The 20,845-nt window shown below is 41.7% G+C and overlaps 1 protein-coding gene across 1 annotated transcript; it reads left to right on the top strand.

The window, feature by feature from the left end:
- Positions 1-8,379: 8,379 nt before the first annotated feature.
- LGALSL (galectin like) lies at positions 8,380-15,787 on the top strand. The gene is made up of 5 exons (XM_011381864.2): positions 8,380-8,852; positions 9,655-9,729; positions 9,874-9,962; positions 10,604-10,781; positions 12,676-15,787. Exons 1-5 carry the CDS (start codon positions 8,817-8,819, stop codon positions 12,817-12,819), a joined length of 522 nt encoding a protein of 173 aa, XP_011380166.1. The 5' UTR covers positions 8,380-8,816; the 3' UTR covers positions 12,820-15,787.
- Positions 15,788-20,845: the final 5,058 nt, after the last annotated feature.

The raw sequence follows: 20,845 nt of genomic DNA, 5'->3' as shown, positions 1-20,845 counted from the left end.
GCTAATTCCTAATAAATATCTCACACCCCAAACTCTGTCTCAGCTACTGCTTCCGGAGAACTTAACCTGCAAAGGCATTTGTCAAGTATTCAGAGAAGTACCTAGAGCACGGTAAATACTATGAGTTAGTTAAATAAAATTAAATAAGTAATCTGGAAAGGTAGCACCTTCATTGCTCATCCCTCCTAGAGATGATATTATAGTTAACTTTCAATATCAGGTTATTTGAAAAATCTACTAATCAGGATGAGGAAACAATACCACTAATATAGCTATTATATCATTGTGCTTGTACTTTGGGATTCCCCCCACCCCTACTGTTTCCTTATCAGTGCTTGATTTTACCAATTCAACTTTTCATTGCTTACAAGGATATTCTCTAACATTTTAAATTGAGGTTCAACAACTTTGGCTAATGTCTAACATGAACTTACATATAACCTATATGGCACCTAGAATCCCGACTTCTCAGTGGTGCGACGGACACCTCAATGCAGTCTTCACATGTCAAATCAAGGAAGATTGACTGGTCTCAGGCTGTATAACAGGAGGTAAATGAGTGGACTCTGGCCTTGAGATCCTGGAGTTTTCAACAACTCTGAAAGTCTGCAACAGCTCTTCATCTGCAGATCTGCGGCTGTGCGTTATTCATCAATTCATTCATTCATTCATTCATTCATTTATTCATTCAATCAATAAATCTTGATGCCCACTTCTCATAGCCATGAAAAAAAAGTGCAAGATCCTGCTCTCAAGGCTCTTACCCTCTGGTGTGGAAAGGCCACATCAGTTAATAAACAAAACAATTAAAGATGGAGGCGAATGATGTGGAGAAGATGAGTACACAGTAAAGAGCCCTGGCGAGGGCCATATTAGGGAAGGTCTCTCATGTGAGGTAACATTTGAGTTAAGAATTTAATGATGAGAAACCAGAGAAGTGCCTAGGGCAGTACATTCCAGGCAGGAGGAACAGCAAACAAAACGACTCTGAGAAATGAGTGTGCTTGGCTATTAGAAGAACACCAGGGAAGCCAGTTTAGTCTAAAGAGTAGTAAGCCTGGAGAGTGTCCCTCCCGCCCCTGCACTGTGAAGTTGGAAAGATAGGGCCCAATCCTGTAGGGCCTTAAAAGCCATGGAAAAAAATTAGAGGTTCATTCTAAATACCATGAGAACCCACCAAATGATTTTAAGAAGGGTCAATGTTCCACAATTTTTGTTTTTAAAAGATCACTAAACACAAGCTCAACATTGACGAAGGGAACTGAATTACAATTTACTAAAAGATGTGGGTACTCGGATTCCTGGGAGATGCTCTGCGTTAGCATTGTGTAAAAATTTCTAAGAGCTTTCGGGTGAACCTGTGGCTGTTTTATGAGATGCTATCGGGACACTGAAAATGAACAACATTGTAGGTGGATTAAAACCATCAGTAGACCTGAAAAACAACACTCATCTTGCCCAGAATCAGAAATTCAACCTGTCTTCTCTTCTCATGCCCCTTCCCTCTTAGGTCTATTCAGAGCTTATCACCTGGCATTAGAGAATCTGTAAAAATCATCTAGAGCCAATGCTTAGTTGTAACTTCTCCAGAATAATTGTTAGCTTGAATTGGGAAGATACTCACTTTCAGCCTGTCCTGGCTGTAGCATCAGTCTGCCAGTGGTGACTAAAAGAGAAAAGGGTAGCCTCCTGAAAGACAGGAACACCCTCCTGCCTTCCAGAGGACCATATACATATGAAACGTGTTTGTTGCTTGTTTTTAATTTTCTCTTTTGAGCTGAGAACCGACTCACCAAAGACAGCTTAGAGGAAGACAGAACCTGCCCAGGAGGAGAGCCCAGAACTAATGGAAGGGGTAGGGAGGAATCTGAAGGAGCAGGAATGGAGTGGGCCAATTGTCTAGGGGAGAAGCTGGGATTACTGGGGAAATGAGCTATTTGGTATGAAGTACCATTTGACTAATATGTAAGGTGGGCAGAATGCATCGGGAATCTAGTTATATATGAGAAGATTCCAGAACAGTGTCAAGGAGAACATCTTTTAGCAGAGAATGCTTCAAAGGATAGATATTTAAAACTTATATCTCTGCCTTGGTCATCACAAAAAAAAAAAAAAAAGTAAGAGTTTCTTTTCTTCTCTTGATGGAATTTCTCCTGACATTAAATAGATGGTATCAAAAACAAGCACAGACAGCTACTTTGCTTCCTCTCCCCAAGTTACTTTTGTTTATTCCTGGTAATTAAAATGTGGACTGCCTTTTAGGAACAGCTGAAAATTTCCCTCCCTTCCCATTCCAACACACTTACACACACACACACACACATACACACACACACACACACCGGGCAATGTTAAAAATTTGTGCCCAGCCCAAACCCTCCTGAATTTGTAGAATTCAAACTAATTTGTAGATTTGAGAGCAACGCTGAGCCAACCAAGGCCAAAATTGAGAATGAATGAAATGTAATGTAATTAATAATCAATAGACACTGCCAATTTGAACTTCTGCAATTTAAAACATCTTTTCAACTCTTCACTTAATCTTTCTCTATAGGATAAATTAATTTGAATAATTCAGGGCTAAAATCAACGCATACCAGATAAACTAAATTTAGATAGAAAACATGTTCACTGATTGGTGATGAACTGAATCAACCTCTGAATTCACAACATTTCAGTTTTATTTTCTGGGTTATGTTGCCAGGCTGATGGCAGAGCTCTTAGACCCATTCTAAATATTGTCAGATGGAAGAGGCAGTGTACAGGAGAGAAATCTGTAATATGACGAGAGAAGAGATATCCTTAAGAAACTCATATTGAAGAGGAGTACATGTGTGTATGGTTGTTTGTTTGTTTGTTTAAGAAAGTAAAAAAGGATCATAATGGCAACTAAAATGGAGCCCAGCTCAATAAATAGTTGTGGAATAAATAAATGAAGTCTGTTTTCTCTGAATCACTTTGGTTAGTCAAATTTGGATGCCAAGTTGAAATTCCCTGGTCTCTCCTGGCTGGTATTTTATTCAGAAACCGGCTATGCTAATCCCTACTCTGTGGAGTTCAACTTTTAAGAAGTCTAGAAATCTGTGTCACCTAAACATGGTTTCTCTAAAAATCAAATGACCACCTGGCAGCATGCCTTCTGCATTTTCCTCCCAATTAGTCAGGAATCTTGGTCTCCTTCCACCCAGTACATTTCCATGAAATCACAAAACTAAGAAACACTTTATACCACTTGGTAACAAGAAAATAAAATCACAGAGGCAATAAAAAAGAGGACTTTAAACCAGCAAGTGAAAACAGAAACATCAAGAATAATGAGAAGAATGAAATTAGGCCCAGGATACCGACACACAGGCCTGTCACATTCCTTGTCTGTAAAAGACCAGAGGAAGAACAGATCCTCCTCTTGAATTGCTGAAAGATGAGGCTAGAGAGAAGGCGCAGAGGCACGTCCTTGATTCTCAGTAGACGCACAAAGCCCTGCTAGAAAGTATCTTTCATTCATGCTGCCTGTACTGACCGCTGGAAGCAGTGTTCTCTCCGTTTCCCTGAGCATAGTGCTGCCTGCTTCCCCATCATCCAGAGCTCTTGTTACCTTTCACAGAAGCGACTCTCTCCAGAGGGAGGTGCACTCCAGCAACTCTCAGGCATGCTAAAGGGCCCACAGCAACAACCCCGGGGAAGAAAGCAGTACATACCTCGGAAGCCTTGAAGTCCTCTGGGAATGGGCTCATTATTCCTCAGCGTGGGGATATTCTGAAATCAATCTTTCCTGCACTAACTAATTAAAACATAAGCAGGAGGCTGGTTCTGGTTTCCTCATAAATAAACCGAAAATAATGAAATGTTAGGAACTGGCATTGACTGCCAAGTTTTATGGTTGTCCCCTAACTACTTTGCTCAACACGAATTTGTGTGCGTGTCTAACATAATTATTTGATAACTGTGACCATAGTTTCTAAAATAATTAAGAACTTAATCATGTAATGAGAGACAGAAAAATAGCTTGATAAATGTTTGCTTTCCTACCTAACTAGGCAAACAAAAATGCTGAGTTTGAATATTTTGCTGCCTACTTGAATATTTATCATGAGCAGAAACTGGCCTGACCAAAACAATTATGGAGAGTTGAAAGCTTGACCAGCTTATATAACTATATGCAGTGTCTTATTCCTCAAAGTGAATGGCAATTAACCTTTGAGGTCTGGGGTAGAGAGGGAATCAAGCCACGGGAAAAAGAAGGTAAACATTTGGGATGCTTTAATTTTGCTGTATTTATGGGTATGGAGAGAATATTATGTTTACATCAAAAATAAACATGGAATATTGTGGAATAGAATGTAAAATTCACATAAATTTCTCAATATTACAAAAAGATTACATCCACAGGGGCCCTCAAAGGTCCACCTTCATTTTAGGGGTTCTTTGTGGACACATTTGTGAACAGCTCCTGTAATGTCAGGAAGCAACGACTTGCCAAATAAAAGGAAGGTATTTCTAATGTGCAAGTTTTTACTCTAGATTAGATTGGATAAATCTCATATCACATATATAGCTATGAATAACAGGAACTTCAGAGCACCTTCTAGATAACTCGTTCTCAACTAGGGGCAATTTTGCTCCTTCTCCCTTTCCCATTTGTCAACATTTTCAGTTGTCACAACTCGGAGGGGGTATGCTCCTGGCATCTAGTGCTCAATATCCTCTAATGTACAGGACAGGCACTCACACAAAGAATTTCCAGCCTAAAATGTCAATAGTGCTAAGGTTGAGAAACCCTGCTCTAGCCAATGTGTATATACATAGATAGAAAATAAGTGGTCTGAAGGTCAAAGTCAGGCCTAGGGGATCAGGGCCCAGAAGAGGCCTAAAAAGGCAGTTGAGAATACGAGGGAAGAAGACACATGTCTACACGCTGGGAACTGGGTTCAGCTGGTTGTCAGACCAGGTTGAGGCATGGGTTTAGAATTCGGGCCATGAACAGAGCTGCAGTGCAGTCTTCGAAGATTTGCTTTTGTGGGACTGTGGAAGTTGCTGCTATACATGTGGTAAGAGATATGCCATCTTCTCCAAAAAGTGCCTTAATCCTTCAATGGGGGTAAAACCCCCCTCCACATCAGTGCTCAGGCCACAGGTCAGAGGCCCTTATTATCTTACCCACCACTACACTCTGCCTTGGTCCTCAGAGTGAGCTGTAAGCTCCTGAAGGACAAGACTCGTACATTTTCAAATATCTCTTTTTGGTCCACAGAGCAATACTCATAAAATGAATGCTGAATTGACGTCAATGCTGTATTCTCCTCCCAAAAGGAGAAATTCTGCATGTATATATTTTAATAAAACGTATTAAATGGGAAGGAAAAAGAGAAGGGATCTATTTCCACCTGGGAAAATCATTTAGCAAAGTCTCTCTTCAAAGATCTGTTTTATACTTCTTTTTTGATGCTAATCATCTGTTTGATTGCCCCTCCCTTTCTTTTTTACCTTTTTAGTAGTTTCCAGTAGTAATGCAATTCATGAAATTTTACTGTTGTATTTCATAAGAGTCACAATCTTGGTTAATGTTTTTTAGACACAAATAAATGCTTGTAATCAAAGCACAGAGCAAAGTTTGTCTATCATTCACTGTAAAACTAAAAAAATGTTTTTCAGTTCTAGAATTCATTAATTTGCTAATGACTTTTCCTTGTAAGGGGTAGTTCGACATTGCTCAGCTGTAAGTTATGACCAAAAATTCACTTAGGCTTTCTCCCTGCTCTCCATATTCATAATGAACCATTCTATACACTGATTGAGAAGGAATCAAGCATTTTTGGAATAAAAGGCAATTTCCCATGTTAAAGTGTTCTGGGCAGGTTCAGTACCTTCCTATTCTTTGTGTTCTCAAGCAATCCAAATATCTTCAGCTCCACTTACAAAATAAATCAAAGGGTTATTCTTTACCCCACAAAACTACTTATCAAAAGATTCAGCTCAAGATTATTTTTATTTAGCAGCACCCACTCTCAAACCATTTAAATGTAGATGCTACTTACACAGCTTTTCAAAAACCAGAAGAACTTTCTAAGAGCTAAGAAAAAATAATGAATGAGACCAACACCTTAATTCTGCGGTGAGGAAATTGAGGCTTAGAACTTGATATGAACTCACAAAGCTACCTAATGACAACAGCTAGGACCCACGGCTTCTCACATCTTCACCACTTCCACCGTGTCAAAGCCACCATGATATTTCACTTGGACTGGTGTAGGAGCCTCCTAAGATCTGCTTCTGTCCTGCCTCCTACACACCACCCTCCCCACAAAGGCCACTCCACACAGCGGCCGGAGGAATGCATTTACAACAGAAGGCAAACTATGTCACCTCTTTTCTCAGAAACGTCCAATATCTTCTCATTTCTCCTGAGTAAAAGTCAATCCTCACATGGTCTACATGGCCTATTTCATTTCTAACTATTTATCTCTTCAGTCTCTGCACCCCAGCTGCACCCCAGCTGCACCCAACACTTTCTTCACATACTTCACCTTGGAGACTTTGCCCTTGTAATTCCCTCTGCCAGCAACTTATTCTTCTAGACTTCCAAATGACTCCCTCCCCCCCTCCCTTTAGGGGTCTTCTCAAACATCACTTTTCCATAGGTGGCCTCCCAGAACACCCAATGCCCCACTTTCTATCTCCTTGTCTTCCATATTACTTGCTTTACAATTTTTTCTGACACTTTTACTACCTGACACATTATATATTTGGTTATTGACTGCATTTTCCCCCTAGAATGAAGCTGAACAAAAAAGTCTATACTGAATCCCTACTGTCTATTACATGGCAGGCGCTCAGTATTTTTATAGACTAAGTGCTTACTATGTGTCAAGTGCTATTCTGAGGAAGGTACAGGAACCGATTTATTTAATCTTCCCAATAATACGAGATAGACATTATCCTTATCACCATCGCTGTCGTCTCTAGTTCACAGATGAAGAAACTGAGGCACAGAGAAGTTTAGTAACTTGTCCAGGATCACTCAGCTAGTCAATGGTAGAGCCAGGATGTGAACCAAGGGCACGGGCTTTTTAACTACCATGATATATTGTGTCACTCTTAGCTAAAGGTTAATGACAACTTCAGTAGTTTTTCCCTATACCAGATTCTCAGAAATCAAGGTATACTGAAAGGCACTTTCAAAATATCAATAGTTTCCTATAACTGCCTAATATTTTTAAATAATCAATAAGGTGTGATTTTGAGCTAAGATTGGTAAACAAAAGCAAAAATGTGAGCCACAACTGTGCTGCACTTCAGTGTCTAATTCAGAGAACACACAGATGACTGTGGCTTACAGAGCGTGTGCAGGTAATTCTCCCTACTCAACTGAGATTACTACGATTAGCTCTGGACCATAAAGGGAAAGCTAAGAAACAAAAGCTGCAGTGATGTTCCAGGCCACACAGACAGCAACAGTGGCTGGAAGGGAGCCTCTGAGGGCCCCTCTGGGATTGCAGTAGGTCACAGATGCTCTGCTTATTAGTGTAAAACACCCTGGTGATTCACACAATGGAATGTTTAAGCCAAGATGTCACCTAAGGTATGTTGATACAGCTTTATCTGAGAAGTTACATAATCATCCTAATATGGAACCACCATAAAGAATTTTTGCCTTGGAATAAAAAGGGGTGCCCCCTTAGGAATTACCCCACAAAAGATATCAGGAGATTTTCAGCGACAAACTTACTACACTAAACTGGGCAGATGTCTTGCAAAGAACAGCGCCCAGTGAGGGCTCTTTGAGGTCAGTCGCTGAGCCCAGCTCCATTCGGTAAGACTTAGCCAGACTACTGCCTGAAAGAGCCTTCAGAGATCCCCAGCCTTGCCCATCACTCTATAGAGGAGAGAGGCTTGTTCTGTATCTAACCTCCTGGGATGTAAAAGTCCATACAGGGAATCCTCTCTGCCTCTGACTTTTGGGCCAAATATTTACTTATGCAAGCCTAGAGACCTTTCATTACCTTTCTACTCTAGAGAGCCGAATGACTCTTTCCTCTCACTTTTATTGGAATTATCTGAAAAAAATCATTTTCTGAAAAAAATCTCGAGTTCTGGAATACCACCCCCACCCCCAGTCTCCCTCTGACCTCGGCCTCCACGTCCCACCTGCCCCAGGACTTGGCCCTAGAAAGCAGGGGATTGGCTGGAAGGGAGGGACGGGGATGTCACAAGCACCTGTCACCTGGCAAGCCCCCTCACTTCCCTATTCCACAGCCCCGCCCACCCTCACTCGGGGGAGGGCCGTCAAGTCCCTCATCGTCCGCACGCCCCTATCTGGACAGGCCCGTCCCTCCCGCCCCAGTCTCCTTCCACCGTCCAATGGCCGAGGGGCAGGGCAAGCCGAGCAAGCCGCGGCAGCCCAGCCGCGTCCCCGCCCTGTTCTCGGTTCCCGAGCCGGGCGCCGGCGGCCTTTAAATGCCGCCCAGGGCCAGCGCGACGCGGCCCTCGCCACCTTTCTTCTTCGGGCGGCGACAGCAGCACCCTGCGGCAGGAAGCAGCCCCGATTCGGCAGCCGCGGTCTGGGCAGCAGCGGCCACCTCCGACCTGCGGGCGGGCGCCGCCTCGCCCCCCCTCCCCTCCCCCGGGCCTGCCAGCCGGGTCGACGCCGGAGTCCCAGGCGCGCGCGCGCGCCCGCGAGTGTGTGCGCGCCCGAGCCGTTCTCGGACCCGCGCCCCCGCCCGGCGCAGGACCTCCCCGGGATCCCCGCCTGCGCGCTGCGTCCCGCGTCCCCCGCGGTCGGGCGGCCTGCCGTGCACCCCGCCGCGCTGTGCAAGAAGATGGCGGGATCGGTGGCCGACAGTGATGCCGTAGTGGTGAGTGTGGCGGGGCGCACGCCAGGCGCCCCCTTCCCGCGGCCCCGCACGCCGCGCTGCCTGCTCCAGCTGCGGCGGAGAGAGCTAAGGCCCAGCCCGGCGCCCCAGCGTGGAAAGGTGCCCCGATACCTGTTAGTAGGAGCCACTGTGCGCGGCCGGCGTGGGGGGGCGGAGGAGGTGACCGTGGCTCGGGGCCGCTGGCCTGGGGGGTGGGGTGTTTGGGGCGGACAGCGGCGCGAGGTGACCGACAGCCCCCTCCGTGCCTCGCAGCCTCTGGCCAGGTGTATGTATGCACGTTGCACGTGTGAGGGTGTGCGTGTGTGAGTGTGTCCCGGCGCGCGCCCCGCGCCCGCCTCCGACGTCCCGGGGATTCCCCCTTGGAAACGGGTCCGTGCCGGCGGTTCCCGAGAGAAGTTGAGCGCGGCCACTCCACTGCAGCCACGTCCCGAAGGACAGGCCTGGGCGACCCCGGGTCCAGAGGCGTTTGCGGTTGGAGAGGGGCCTGACTTACTCCGGCTCGGGGCTCTGGCTCCCCGGTGTTCCTTGACCTTGATTTTGATCTAGGTCTGACGAGTCTGGGGATCTTCAGAGGCTTAGCTACCGGGTGGAAAGAACGGGTTTTGTTCCGGGGGTTAATGCGGTTATTCAGTGGACTGTGAGACGGCAGCATCTGCAGACGATGCTTGTGTTCTGTGAGGGCTGCCGGATTTGTGTAGATTCTTCCCGGCTCCCTCCCTTACTCCCCACCCAACTCCCCAAACTAGAGCTTTTGGAAAGCCAATCTGTGTGCTTCTATTTTTAGAAACTAGATGATGGACGACATTTAAACAACTCCTTGGGCTCTCCAGTTCAAGCCGACGTGTACTTCCCACGACTGGTAACTTGATTTTGTTCTGTGCTCTGTGTCCCTGCCTGTACCCTTTTCCTTTCTAATTGCATTTTCTAATGGGTCAGGTCCTTAGGATCTGAGGGTTTGGCTATTCCCTGACAGGCGGTAAACTTCTCTTCTCATCCTTTGCAGGTAGTTCCATTTTGTGGGCACATTAAAGGTGGCATGAGACCAGGCAAGAAGGTGTTAGTAATGGGCATCGTTGATGTCAACCCGGAGAGGTAAGCCAGGGTCCTCCTCACCCAAAGACCTGTCAGGCAGTGAAAAGGCCCTGCCCACTCCTGTTTGTTCTCTCCCTGTGGCCAGTGTTGCTAGTTGGAAGTGCCAAGAAAGTACCATGTTCCCATGAAAAGAATGCGTATGAATCCCAGCCATCATTTCTCCAGACAGCTATTTATATCAGAGATTATAAATATAGGCCCACATCATTTTCTCTTTGACCCTTAGGGAGGCCAAAGGTTTTTTTTTTTTAATGGCTTTTAAATATGGTGCTTAGAGCGAGAACTGTCAATATAAAGGAGAATCAAACTTTGCAGGATATTATTTTCCCTGGTCAATTTCTGGGGCTGTTTTTTGAGGATTCGGAAATGAATTAAGACACAGATGTGTGGATGGCTTTGGGTATCTGAAATCTCTAATGTTAGTTATTTTCAGCTCCACCAGAACCTCCTTTAGGTAACAAAATAAGTGGTTTGATTGTAATATTACTTCTCCATAAATAATCTAACCTGTTTAAAGAGTAATGAATGTCCCATTAAAAGCACACAAACCCCAAGAAGAAGGAGAAAATATGGGAGCCTGGGTCATCGTTAAATGCTGTTTTATATCCAACTCTGAATAAACGAGACAATTTCTTTATCAGCTTTGCTATCAGCTTGACGTGTGGTGACTCGGAAGATCCTCCTGCTGATGTGGCAATTGAACTCAGAGCTGTGTTCACAGATCGGCAGCTCCTCAGAAATTCTTGTGTATCTGGTCAAAAGGGTGAAGAACAGTCAGCAATCCCTTACTTTCCATTCATCCCAGACCAGCCATTCAGGGTGAGTACCTCGAGTGCTTCGGCTCCAACCCCTGGCAGGGTGATGTTGTTCTGCTCCTGTAGTGTGTGCCAAGAACGCTTTAAGCAGCCAGAATTTTTGTATGTCCAGGAAATTTGTCAGATGATGATGAAAAAAAGAAGAGCTATGTTTATGATATGAATTAGTATTTGCTATGATAGCTCTTGGCTCTATTTAGTGGATTTATTTAGAAGATAAATCTGTATTTACATGTTCATATTGTTAAGAATAAGTACTTTTCTTTGTAGTACTCAACACAGTACTAGGCTTATAATAGATACCTATCCCAAAATAACTGATTGATTAATAAATATGAATTTTCCTCCTTTTTTGCTCAAACTTTACATAGCAATAAATCTTATTAGGTATGACTTTTTAAAGAATATAGTAATTATCATTTCATTTTCTCTTGTCTCCTTTGCTAATGAGGCCTGGCCATATCCTTGTTTTCTCCTCTGGGTTAAGTCAACTGTGTGGCTGACAAATTCCTTCCCTTGGACCTGAATGAGTATAGATTTGCTCCCACTATCTATTGGGCAGGAAGCACAGCACAAACTTCCCATCTAATTAAGCAGCATTAGCAATACTTTTGTGAAGGCCAATGCCAAGAAATGCAAGTCAGTAATGTGTTAGGAAAGGATTTACTAAAATGTCAGACTTGCTGATAAAGTTGTCTGCATTATACCTTTTTAACAAAAATCACAATAGTGACAACTCATCCATGTTGCATGTACACTTAATAAAGCAGAGCTACCCTTTACTTGTTGCTCTTCGTCTAGAAATTTACAAGAGCCGTATGAAGTAGTAATTATTTTTCTTCCCACTTTACAGTCTGGGGGAAAAGTAAGAATCCATGACTTTTCACATCAGTGATAGAATTGAGATTGTTGCCCTTCTAATCATAGTCTGGAGAAGGCACCCCTACCCAATTTCCCTGCCCTCCTCCTCTAGGGTGGTAAGGATGGTAATGGCCCCTTAGGCTCCCTTCTACTAGGACTGTTTCTTAATTGTGAATCTCAATGCATAGCTCATGAGTGTGAGTAACCAGAGCTTCTGACTGCCAAAAGGAGTATAATGCTCCCTAACAACAAAATTGAAATGAAGTTGGCCCTTCTTGGTGATAATAATTTTAGTAATTATATGAATTAAATGTGACTAATATCACATATGGAGTCTTCTCGCATGGTGAATACCAATGCTTTTAATAAATACATAGCATAGAACTAGTGATTAAACTCAATGGTGAATTACTTAAGAAAAAGAGGAAGAAAAAGCTTTTACCATATGGTATTTCTGTTTGGCGTAACAAAGCCTTGTTAATTACATATCCTTGGTCCAATGGTAATTACTGTGTAACCTTCTCTCAGCTTTAGTGTTTACCAGGTATGAGTGTCTAGACTATTATTATGTGCTACTAATTGGTACCAGTTCTGCCTTGTGAGGGGCTCCTCTGAAGGTGGGATAGAATTGTGCAGGGATGACAACGGAAGCATTAAATGCCATATAAACAAATCTATGCTACTTTACATCACTTTCTGGGGTGCATGCATAAGCAATTTTAAATCTAAAGGATATTGAGTAGTATGGAGCGATGATTCACAAAGTGATTTCCTCATTCCAGCAACAGCAGCATCACTTTGGAACTTGGTGGGAATGCAGGTTCTTAGACTTCACCTTAGACCTACTAAGTTGAAAAATTTGGATATGAAGCCAAGCATCTGTGTTCTAACAAGGCTTCTGTATGATGCCAGTGCATCCCAACATGTGGGAGCCACTAAAGATGTCTCTTTTCTCTCTCTAAAATGAAGTATTGTTTGTTTTCCCCAGTAGGGTTCATTGAAATTGTGAACTAAGATTATTATTTTGTTTCTTCCAGGTGGAAATTCTCTGCGAGCACCCACGTTTCAGAGTGTTTGTGGATGGACACCAACTTTTTGATTTTTACCATCGCATTCAAACATTATCTGCAATTGACACCATAAAGATAAACGGGGACCTCCAGATCACTAAGCTTGGCTGATGTTGTTTAAACCACCTCTATTTCAAGTAGGATCAGGTGCCACAACTATGGGTCTGGAAGAAGTGTCTTAGCAAGATCTGAAGACTTAAAAAGAAAACAAACAAAAGGCAAGCTTCACAGTCTCTTCTTTCTGTGCAGTTTAAACTCAAAATGACAACTTCAACCATGGTTTGCCCTTAGGAAGCTGTCGGAACAAAGACACCGAGCCATTATTCCTAGAACGAAGTAATACATTTATGCTGGATTTTATTCAGACTAAACCGAAATGCATTTGTGATGATTTGTGATTTGGTAGCAAGTTATTCATCTTTTCAAAGCAAGGTGATGTTTAGAAACAAAAGTACTAAAGATTTAAAACAGCAACAACAAAGATGGTACACCGAAATCAACTCATTTCTGCACTGAAGTAGAATTGCGTAGCACAACCAACATTTTAGTCAGGGTACTTATATAGAATATAGATTGTTCAAAGTTTGTTTGGTGGTTTTTGTTTTTTGGGGGGGGGAGTTGCACAACATAATGTTAATTCAGATTTTAAAGCTTTCTCATATTTATTTATACTCAGTGTATGTATTAGAGAATGATTAATGTCTCAAAAACAGCAAGTTATGAACTTTTGAATGTACAAATATCTTATGAGGGGGAAAGTACATATTACAGCCATGAAACAGGCGAATTTCTACCTTAAAAAATTGAGTCATATCCAGACCCCTAAACTTCAAATCTCTTGATATAAATTGCTGTAAGTGCTTTTGGGAAGACTTTGCAACATTTCGATAAAACTGCTTTTCAAGTTATTGACAATTATGTAAAATTCTGTTTACATTGCTTTTTCTCCTTACCGTGAATTAGCACAGTATTGGCTTCCTTAGGACTGACTAGCTACTTTTTCTTAGATTTACATAATAGCTCATTAAATTGCTATTAAACTAATTGACAACATATAAGAGGTGATTGCATAGACAACTTTTAAATGACTATTATATAAACTTTTAAGAGTATAATATGAAAATAATTCTGGAATGTAATGTAAAGTAGAAGCAAATGTCCCCAAATAGCTACTTGCAGATAATTTATATCATCTTAAGCTATTCCATTCATTGTATCACTTTTATTATGTGACCCTCACCAGTATCCCTAAGCAATGCCTTTGCAACTTCAGAGTATAGGATGCTTCCTACTTTGTTGGTTCTGCTGAGATACTAGGATAAGACAGGATCCAGATTAGGAAATGATCCAATTAGTTTTTCTGAAAGGTTAACTCCCAGAACTCCAGGTCTTTGAGTGAATGCTTCTAATTAAGCTGTAGGAGTTTCCCTGCACTTGTGGAACTGATCAGACAGCAGAGTGTCTCTAGGAGGAGCCTGCACCAGTGTAAACGTCACTGAGAGGCAAGGGATAAGTGGAGCCCTGGGTGCTGGACTTCCCAAATTGCATTGGTCCTGGAGAGAAAGACCCTTGTCATTGCTTTGGTCAGGTAGTATAGGGTAGGGGGAAATGGGGTACTGGGTGGGGGTGTATTTATATATAATTTAGGTTTTATTTGTGTAGCATACCATGTCTTGTTATGACATGTCCTTGTCCTGCTTTGCTTTTGAGTTTTTTTACACAACATGCAGAGGCACTGAAGTGGCCACGTCATTTACACGTGTCGAGATTATAGACAGTGTTTCAGTACCAAAGTCTAAGAAGAGGCAAACTAAAATTGTGAATTTTTTATAGGTGATATATTTGGATTCTTCTCAACTTTGAAACTGTTTAGCACAGTTCCATTGTGTTATATAAGAAGATGCTTTATCCAACAAGACTGAGCATTGAAAAGCTTTATGGACCAGCTGACTTAATCAGCCATATTCAGTCAAGAGGGCTCTTCTGTGGCTCCAGGTATTTTCAAGCCTGTGATTAACTTCTCATGACTTGTAAAGCCACTAGATTTTGAGGAGTGTTTGTAGAGAGACTTAGAGGGCACCCAGAAATATATTTGTAAGGGTTTCGATTCTACTTATGGTGGAAGTCCCTCAGAGGAGGTTTCCTTTGAGAGGCCATCCATTCCAACCCACTGCATAATTCAGCAGAAACTAGAGGAGCTGGGAGTATAACTGATTGGAATTGACACTCCGTACTCTCTACCTATCAGCTAACTGGTTAGCAGCCAAGACTTTAGGTAGCTTAGTGTTAACTCTTCATTTCTCTGTGAGGTCAGTGGAAACCTCTTGGTTAAGCCTATTGGAATTAATCTAAATAATGTGATGGTTTGATTTAGATATCGCTAAATTAGCGGGGCCGAATCTAACTGTACTATTTGTTAGCTACAAACCGGAAACAATGTTCACATCCTCTCAGGCATGAGGTCTAAGGTGGGAATTCAGGATCTAAAGTGCAATTTAAAGCTTCACAGGAAAGCGTTTGGGTATGTAAGGAGTTATTTCTGACCAGAGCCCTCATTTTGCAATATGACCAAAACCAAGGAGTATAACTAACAATCAGGCTCTGGGGGAATAAAAGGCAGGCTTTAGACAATCTGTCCATTTCTGCATCAAAATTGGAATGAGTGTGTATATCTACTTAAAAGTTAATAGAAGTGACTTCTTCCTGGGCTATCCCAGAATTGTCTTAAAATCATTATTTTTTTAAATTTGAAACTCCATTTCAGATATTGCCAACCTCAGCTCAAAACCCCCTAACAGATCACTCTTAGAATTGATGGTGATTTGTTAAAATGGCAAATCCTTTCATTTGTATTAAAAAGAAAATATCCAGAAAGAGGGAGGAAGCCCTGTTGCCTTGAGAGAAACAGCCTTGGCATTTTCTGGCATTCATGTAGAAATAATGTTCCTCTGATGAGATATTTTCAAAGAAACACTTTCTTATTTACTGTGTGGTGTAAAATGTGCTAAATGTGTTCTTACATTATTATGTCACTGCTGAAAGTTATTTGCACTATAATAAAGGAATTTTCTACAAAATGGTTTCCAGTTGCTAACATGCTGAATTTGGCACCAGGTATGATGACACAGCACAGACCATAAGGTGTAGCAATGTTTCCTTACTTTCACACTCATACTCCAAGACTGTGTGTTCCTTTGTGTCCCACATTGATAAATTGATCAAGGGAAGGAAATTGTCTCAGGGCTCTCAGAGACCTAATGAGTTTGTTGAGTATACAATAGGTTCTTTTTAAATATAATCTACATACAGTAAATTCACTAGCTTTGGGGAGTACAGTTCTCTGATTTTTAACACTTGCATAGATAGGTTCTTGTAACTACCAACTCAATCAGGATACGGAATTGTTTCATCAACCCCTAACATTCTCTTGTAGTTAAACTTGTTCCCTACTCCTAACCCTAATCAGGCAGTCACGGATCCATTCTCCTTCCCTATAGTTTTGCCTTTTTCTGGGTGTCATATAAAGAGGATCCTGCAGTGAAGTTGCCTCTTTTGAGGCTGCCTTTTTCCATTTGCATGATGCATTTGAGATTCCTGTGTGTATCAATAATTTTCCTTCGTATTACTAAATAGTATTCTGTTGTGTAGATCTACCAGTTTCTTTATCCTTTCACCTATTAAGGATGCCTCTTAAATCATAAAATGCAGTCTTAGCACAATGTATATACACAAGCAGGATTACATTTCTCTCGCTTTCTCTTTCCTGTGGTTTTAATGATTAGAAAGGAAATGTGATCCCTTGGCTGTTCTGCCTACAAGTAAAACTATGTCTTTTAGAAGTTCACGTAGCCTTAGTTATGGTGGTGAGCAGAGAGGTATTTTTACTCACATGCTGGATTTAGGGTCCTACTTAATACCTTAATTTATTTTATTAATCCCTTTATTGGGCCTCTATGTCACAGCCTTGGCAGTTAAGTATAGGCAGGGAGAAGCCGTTAAGGTGGAGACAATGTGCTGAAGCTGGTAGGCAGAGATAGGAGAGCTTCCCCTGCCCCCCAGCCTAACTAAGAAGGTCTCTTGGGGGATAGGACATTTGTAGGGGTGCAGAAAATAATTTTTCCTTCAATCTTCTAAATTCTTCTAGCTGGGCTAATAATCAAATTCACATGAGACAGATTAACAGGAGAACATGTCCAAAATTTATTATGAATGTACATGCAGGGGGTTGCTGTTAGAATATGAGACCCGAAGATGCGTTGGGTGATTAAGGAATATATGCTCTTTGGACAAAGGAGAGGGAGATGGGTCTGGGATTTCAAATGGAAAGCAGGTAATTTACAGGTAGACAAGAAAGAGCAAACATGTGGTAAACAAATTCTTTCTGGGCCACCCAGAAACGATAGGACACAGAAGGAAGTTCAACCAACAGGCTTTGCTAGATTTCTCCCTGTATGCTGCATTTAGTTTATATTGAGATGCTAAGGTGCTTTTCCTTTAAACAGATTTTTCCATCTGAATTCTTTTAGGCAGGTAAGGGGGAAAGGTCAAGGTTCTTTATGAGTCTTTTGTTTCTTAATAACCAGCTTAAAATAAGTATCCCAAAAGTCATATTTTGGGATGGCAAAACTTTGGTCACTTTCAACATTTACCTGTTTTATGGCAGCATTTTAGATAAGATAGTGTGGAAGATATTCATAATTGGAGCCTCCAAGTGCCTCAGTCACTTAGGGCATTCTCTCAACAGGTATTTACTGAACTGTATCAATTGCTATTCCAGGCATCCGAATACATCAATGAGTAAAACAGACAAAGGTCTCTGGTTTAAACTTTAGCGTGCTTAAGAATCACCCAGAAAGCCTCCTTATAGAGCAGAAGTCCAGCCTCGCCCCCGGAAGATTCTGTTTTATTAGGTCTGGAGCAGGTCTCAGGAATTTATATTTTTAAGAAACTTCCTGGATGGTGTGGGTGGTCCTGGATCCCAAATTAAGCAGCTCTGCCTTCAGGAATTCCATGAACATTCACTGAATCAAACTGTTGAATCGTGTGGGGCTGTGAATTCTGATCTGTGGCTATCTTTCTGTGAAAACTTTATTTCAACCCTGGGGTGTCCTGCTCTGCCAAAAAAAAAAAAATCATGTGGATGCTCCGAGAAAGATGGAGTTTCTGGGAGAAGCCTGCTTTCCTTCTTGATGAACATTTCAGTTAGTTACTCATTTGCTTCTGGTGGTACATGACACTTGTGACACTGTGTTTGGAGACTCAGAGGTGACAACATGTATAGGAGTAAAACATTTCTTATAGCTGATAAGGCTAGAGTTAAAATAATCATGATACCATAATAGAGTGAAATACTGCATCTCTCTGACTCCATCTTGTTCAAGTCTGCGGGTTCCCATGGCCTTCAGCTAACAGCTCCTGCTTTAGACAAGCTGTTCATTAGAGGAATTCTGCTTGGGCCTTGAGTTTTTAAACAAACAGCCCCTCCCATTTTCCCTTGGCATAAAAGACGCCGGAACTCTGCACTTTATAAGATGACTTTGAGATACTACTAGAGCCCCGCTCTCCTCAGATTAGCACCTTCTTGATCAATAAATCTTTCCTTACTCCGAACCCTGATGTTTTGAGTTTTGGCCTTTCGAAGCATTGGGCACGTGGACTTTAGACTGGTAACAATTCCAATTTCTATAATAATCCTCACAATTTTGTAAAGAAACAGAAATAAAAGTGCTAATCCTGAGACTGTCTAATCCATCAGAATATCATTTAATTCATTTTACTTAAATTCCAGCCAAAATTAGCAGTGTATTATGCAATATTTAGAATGGTGTTTTTAAAAGTCTTATGAGTTTTTTTACTCTAAATTATGATAGCTGTTCCAGTATTAGAAAGCATGAGTTTCTAATTTTTAATAAAAATGCGATAAAATTACTTTTGATGTTATTTTTAAAAGTGAACAAGTAAAATATGCACAAAATGATAAACTATCAAAAACTTTTTTTTTTTTAATGAGAATCTTCATAGAGTATTGTGGTCTCTTACTCTAAGATTCTAATTAACCATTTATCCCGCATTTTTAAATCCTCAAATAAAAAACTCAGACACACTGGAGCATAAGGCCACAGTCTCTCTGAGAAGGTTGGAAATAGACCTGCTCTCATAAGCCTCTGTTAAAGTCAAATATTGGGGTTACCTCACAGTTTGCTTTTTTTTAAGGCAACTAACATTCTCTTTGCTTCTGTAAATGTAAGTTCCTGACTTGAGGGTCCCCTTGCAATCCTTTGCAACTTCAAAATTAAGTAAATGATTTTTAAAATTCAGCTTGCTAAGTTGAAAGAACAAATATTGGCTTTTTAAAATATAGATTGTGCTCTTAAAGTATGTCTATATAGTTAGTTCATGCCCACAGTTCTTGTCTCCTATGAGAGAATTTCTTTCAACTGAAGCTAGACATGATGGAGCACTTTTATATGAAGGCACAATATTAGAAACTGTGGATTATAAAAAGAGATAAAAGACATATGCCAGCTGCCCTTGAAGAATTATGACCTAACTGGAAAGACAGGTCATGTACATATAAAATATACATAAAGATGAATGTCAATAAGTAGGGCCAGACTAAGTGGGCAGAACACTGCATGTTACCAGAGTTCCAAAAGACAGAGCTTGTTGTTCACTGGGGTGACCCAGGAGGGTGTCTAGGTCTAAAGAACTACAGCTGGGCTCCTAAGGGCCTGAAATCCCTTTGCACCCTTGTGCTACACTAAAATGCCCCAACTTCGAGTTTGATCTGAGGGGCCAGTGTGGTGTTTTCCAAAGCTCAGTGACATAGCTGAAATTCTGGCCTCCCAAAGAAAGAGTTCAAGGAGGAACTTGGTGTTCTTTAATTACAAAATACATGGGTCTATGGTAGAGAGGAGACCTTTCCTTTAATGAAGCTCTGAACAAAGAAAGGACTGCTTCATGGAATATCTGTGGGGAAACTGTATCGTAAACACATTTAATGTTCAGAACTACAGCTCCACACATTTGGCACTAAAACACAAAACAAAACGAAAAGCACCAGGTATACACAGAAAAAGAACCACTAAACATGGTGGACAATTCCACCCGCTATCCCATCGAGAAAGCAGAAAGCCTGAGAATAGGTATATGATGCAGATGTGCCTTCAGTTGATCCTGTTACCTGGGTCTCTCATAGGTGAACCTTCTCTCTCCCTGCAGCACCATACCAGTGCTTAAAGACACCCTTGATATGTCCTGTGCATTGCTCCTAAGTACCAACCAGATCTTTTGGTGCTCAACCAAAAGAGAAAGATCTGCTCCAATGCTGAATGAAAAACTGCAATGCTGCATTAACTGAAAGCTAGTCTCCAAAGTGACCCCTTCCTAAGTGATTGATTTTTCAAGGGAAATTTTGACATTGAGCTATTTTTTGCCTTGTCTGCTGACCTTTGTTCCTAATCCATGGGTGTTTATACTGAGTGGATAGTTTTCTTGTTTATACGTAATAGCCAGATCCTGGATAACAGAATCTATTTTATGGGTTCTGGCCCTAGACACGGGGCTGTCCAATAAAATCATCTGTGGTGTTGGAGAGGTTCTGTTATCTGCAAAGTCCAATATGGTAGCCACCAGCCACATGTGGCTATTAAGCACTTATAATGTGGCTAGTGTCACTGAGGATCTGAATTTTATCTTATTTTTTTAAGTTTAATCAATTTAACTTTAAATAACCACATGTGGCCAACAGCTATCATATTAGATATATCATGTCATATTAGTGTAAGTCTAGACCATCAGACCCTGCTAGGCTTATGTTTGGTCTAGATACTGAGGAAATATTGTAGGTAGCAAAAGTTCCTGTTTAAACCTAAACTCTGTTCACTCCCAAATTCAGGAAAGTCTAGGCACTTTCTTAGGCCTGTTCATATAAGAGATGAAGGTGCCTCTGGGAAGAACTCACCCACAAGAAGAAAGAGTCCACAGGGCAGTTTGCTTCAGGAAGGCAGGCAAGCTTCAGAAGGAAGTGGCAATTCTGTGTTCACTTCTGGGTTGTCACTCACATGTTCCTAGGCCAAGCTCAATGGAGTCACACTTGAATCCTAGAATAAGGGGCTACAGTATGCACCCGGCTTCC

The sequence above is a fragment of the Pteropus vampyrus genome, unplaced genomic scaffold (assembly GCF_000151845.1).
Source record: "Pteropus vampyrus isolate Shadow unplaced genomic scaffold, Pvam_2.0 Scaffold453, whole genome shotgun sequence".
Classification (NCBI taxonomy): Eukaryota; Metazoa; Chordata; class Mammalia; order Chiroptera; family Pteropodidae; genus Pteropus; species Pteropus vampyrus.
The sequence above is the reverse complement of the archived record's forward strand: the minus strand, read 5'-3'. Positions and strand labels throughout refer to the sequence as shown.

What these genes read in the sequence shown, in the direction of transcription:
- LGALSL (XM_011381864.2), top strand. Translation starts at nt 8,817, where the DNA reads ATGGCGGGATCGGTGGCCGACAGTGATGCCGTAGTG. An exon ending in CCGACAGTGATGCCGTAGTG is followed by an intron (nt 8,853 to 9,654) that starts GTGAGTGTGGCG and finishes TTCTATTTTTAG; the next exon opens with AAACTAGATGATGGACGACA. An exon ending in ACGTGTACTTCCCACGACTG is followed by an intron (nt 9,730 to 9,873) that starts GTAACTTGATTT and finishes CATCCTTTGCAG; the next exon opens with GTAGTTCCATTTTGTGGGCA.